At 41.7% G+C, this 3503-nt stretch overlaps 1 protein-coding gene across 1 annotated transcript; it reads left to right on the plus strand.

Moving 5' to 3' along the window:
* Positions 1-1348: 1348 nt before the first annotated feature.
* LOC103523242 (DNA-directed RNA polymerase II subunit RPB1-like) lies at positions 1349-3130 on the plus strand (the record flags this gene model as incomplete). Its single annotated transcript, XM_008488303.1, has 4 exons — positions 1349-1407; positions 1993-2119; positions 2486-2710; positions 3085-3130. Coding segments are annotated over exons 1-4 (457 nt in total), but the record flags the coding sequence as incomplete, so codon positions are not given.
* Between the last annotated feature and the right edge of the window lie 373 nt (positions 3131-3503).

The following is a 3503-nucleotide window of genomic DNA, read 5'->3' on the forward strand; positions in this document are numbered from 1 at the left end:
CTCCGGTTCATCCCGCTTCTCGTATATGCCGAACTCAAGTCACCATTGGCGTAACTAATGGTACGTCCTCCAAGGCCCAGTTCACGGACCGTACACTGTAGTTTTTTGAGCTAAAAAAAAGGAAGTTTTGATAAACACCAGGTCATTTGTATAAACGTGCATTGACTAACGTTCTTATAAAGTTGCCCATTAAAAAGACCAGAGGAAATTGGTCGTCTGGCCGTGCGATTTAGCTCATGACACAGTGAGAGCGGGTAGACTACTTCCCTGTGATGGGCTCTACCTTGTAAAATCGCTGTCCGTCTGTGTGCTCAGATATACACCATCGACAAATGATGTTTTATCCTTTGTCTACTACTAGTAAGGGGGGTTCCATATACATAAATTTATACATTCCTATACTTGATCGTATGAAGTTGTGAGCGTTGCCTAAGTCTAGTCACCCGGTCTGCGAACAATTATCACCTCTCTAGAAAGACGTGTAACGGTAAGTAAGCAAAGTCTAACGTGCCATTGTGCGTTAAACGAGAGAGGCCTACTCTTTAGAGCGCGTTACGAAGGGCTAGAGCGTGTTTCAAAGAGGTAAGGAAAGAGGGTTGAGTCTATACTGCAGTGCGTCTACGGGTAGTCAAGGCGCGTCCTGTAGGAGCAACTTATACTGCGCTCAACAGACTTCCCCTCTCTTCTTATCTTCCACGTTTTGTATTATTTCCCCTAAGCGCTTTTACTGTCCATCCGCAATAAAACACCAGTTTTATTGTAAAAGAAAACATTTCAGTGAGTGAAGGTCGATTCACAGGTGGTACCATTTCCTACAAATTAATTTCTCACTCAACTATTTTTTTCAGTTTTCTTATTGAGGAAAAGCAACCTGTTCGACGCCATTCAATCAGTCTAGGGATATTTGTACATTCCGAGTGAAAAATTTGAGCGATTGTCCATCTCCATCATGCCTAGACTGAGTAACTGACTATATCAGGTGACTTTTCTCGATCAAGGACGGGAAAAACGGTAAAAACAACATTTATAGATTAAAAAAGGTGGAGTCACACATCACGAATAGCGCTATCTGACGACCCTCCAACCACAAGCAGGTTAAGTTCAGTAGTTTTAAATCGCTTCAAGTAATTCGCCCCTCCGCTGTAAACATGTTCGCAATACAAAATGAGTGTTACTTTCAAGCGAGAAAAATTTGCAACGTAATAAACATGACGTGGAAAGTAACCGCACGCCTAGCTTGGCCATGAACAGGAGCTTGAAGAACACTCTACTCGCGGTGGCATAGTTGATCGCAACTACAAAGGTGCCGAAGTGGTGTTCTGGCAGAGAGGTATATAGTTAGACTTAGATGACTGCCGGTGACTCAAATGCGTGGCATGTCACGGTATTTACTGGTACTGTCGAGAGGTATCGAAAACTAATCTCCGCTGCCGACTTATATCTGGACTTTACATTTGTGTTAATCATATTGATATGTAGAGGGAATGGAAATTAGGAGTGTACGTCAACTAGTCACAGCGTGACAAAATCCCAGTCCGAGAGGAACAAGATTTCCTTGCCGCACTTCGCCTGACCCCTAAGTCTCAAACTTTGCGGAATAGCTGTTTTTTTGATTTCTTTTCTTAAAGCTAATTTTGAATCTTTGAATCTTAACTTAATACGCAGCAAGTTCCGATCAGTTTATTTGTTTTCAAGTCTTCTCGAAGAGTAAAGAATGGTCAAGTCTGTCAGGAACTCGCCGGCACAGTACTCTGGGAGTGCTCGGAGGGTTTGCACTTTCTTCTTCGAGTCTACCACATTCGGGCCGCTCTATCCTTAAGAGGTGTTTCGCGAGACCTGACGTCCTATCGCGCATTAGCAGAAATTACTTCACCTCCATCTGCATGCCGAAAGCTTTCGGCTTACCCTAAGGCCGAAAGGAGGTGCAAGACAACTCGGATGTGTTCGCTATTCGGCCCTGTGTTTATACTCTTTCAGCTAATCCCTTTACAGACATCGCGGTGAGCATAAATACTTCGTTCTTACTAGCAAGAATCTAGCCACAGTTACAGGTTTAACTGCGTACGTTTACGGAACTCTGCTACCCGAATCCGTGCTTGAATTCTCGCGTCATAAAACAGTATTTATACCCACACTTAACTTCCGACAAAAAATATCGTTTTGTTTCCAATATAAAAATAAATCCGGCAAAAATCCACTAACCGCAAAAAGTACAACCGACCTTTGACGCTTTACTTTCATAGTAACTCATCTATGAAGTTCATCCCGGCTGGTCACCGCGCAGTAACCCGTTAACATTTTTTAACCCGACCACGATACTAATGACCTATGGCGTCGTTTTTAACACTTCCCCCGGGAGAAACGAAATGGTGGTTTATGGTATTTAGTTAAGAATGTAAGTGTGAGAAATATGTACAAGATTGCAAGTGTGAGAATATGTTAACAAATAGTTTCATCATCGACAATGTAAATTAATTAAAAATAGATTATTGGATTGAACATAGGTGTACGTGAGCTACTGGAGAAGTGTGTAATAGTGGCCGGAGAGGATCAGCTAAGCAAACAGGCTAATGAGAACGCCACCCTATTGTTCCAATGTCTGGTGCGATCTACCCTATGTACCAAACTGGTGGCTGAGAACTATCGGTTGTCATCGGAAGCATTCGAGTGGTTGGTGGGTGAAATCGAGAACAGATTCCAACAGGCACAGGTAAGTCCGTGGTTGTACTGTAGAGTCAGATTCTGGCTAGGGGACGTTAAACAGCTAACCCCAACCAGCCTAGAGCTAGCTGGCAGTTTTTCATAGGGTTCTCTATGCTTTAAAAAACAAGCACAAGTCCTCACGATGGTTGACTGCGGTTTAGGACGAGCTAATTAAACTTAGCTAGAGACCATCACCCTGGTGTATGGCAGATAAAAAAGATATCCTTTCTTTATTCTGCCATCACCATTCGGTCAAAACTAAAGCCGCTTAAACAACATTTACACATTGTAAAATATATTCTCTAAATAATAAGAAAATGACATAATCAATTCCTTTGCATTAGCAAACAACAACAACAAATATATTCTCTCGAATTCCAGTGTGCCCCAGGCGAGATGGTGGGAGCTCTAGCTGCTCAGTCTCTAGGTACGAGTACTTACTTTCCGTTTCTGTAGTGATAGATATTCCTATGAATGTACATTCAACCTAGAATAGTGGAACCTTTGCCAGGTTCCAGGATTTTAGATTTTACTCACTAAACATCAAGTGATAGAGTAATCTATCAATGATATTGAATGCACTGATTAGTTAATTGCTATTAATTTGGGAGAATAAGTATTTGTCTCATCTTATCATGCAGAAGGTCCGAGGTTGATTTCCAAGACATATCCACGGACCTTTAAAGTATTTTCTGTATATCGTTTAAATTACCAAAATTAGTCGTCGGGGTTATGAATAAAATGAAACATTATAAGTTTGTAGCCTTCTTTGTTCTTGGACTGTATTTGAAGATCGGGTG

This window comes from Diaphorina citri, unplaced genomic scaffold, assembly GCF_000475195.1.
Source record: "Diaphorina citri unplaced genomic scaffold, Diaci psyllid genome assembly version 1.1 scaffold17842, whole genome shotgun sequence".
NCBI lineage: Eukaryota > Metazoa > Arthropoda > Insecta > Hemiptera > Psyllidae > Diaphorina > Diaphorina citri.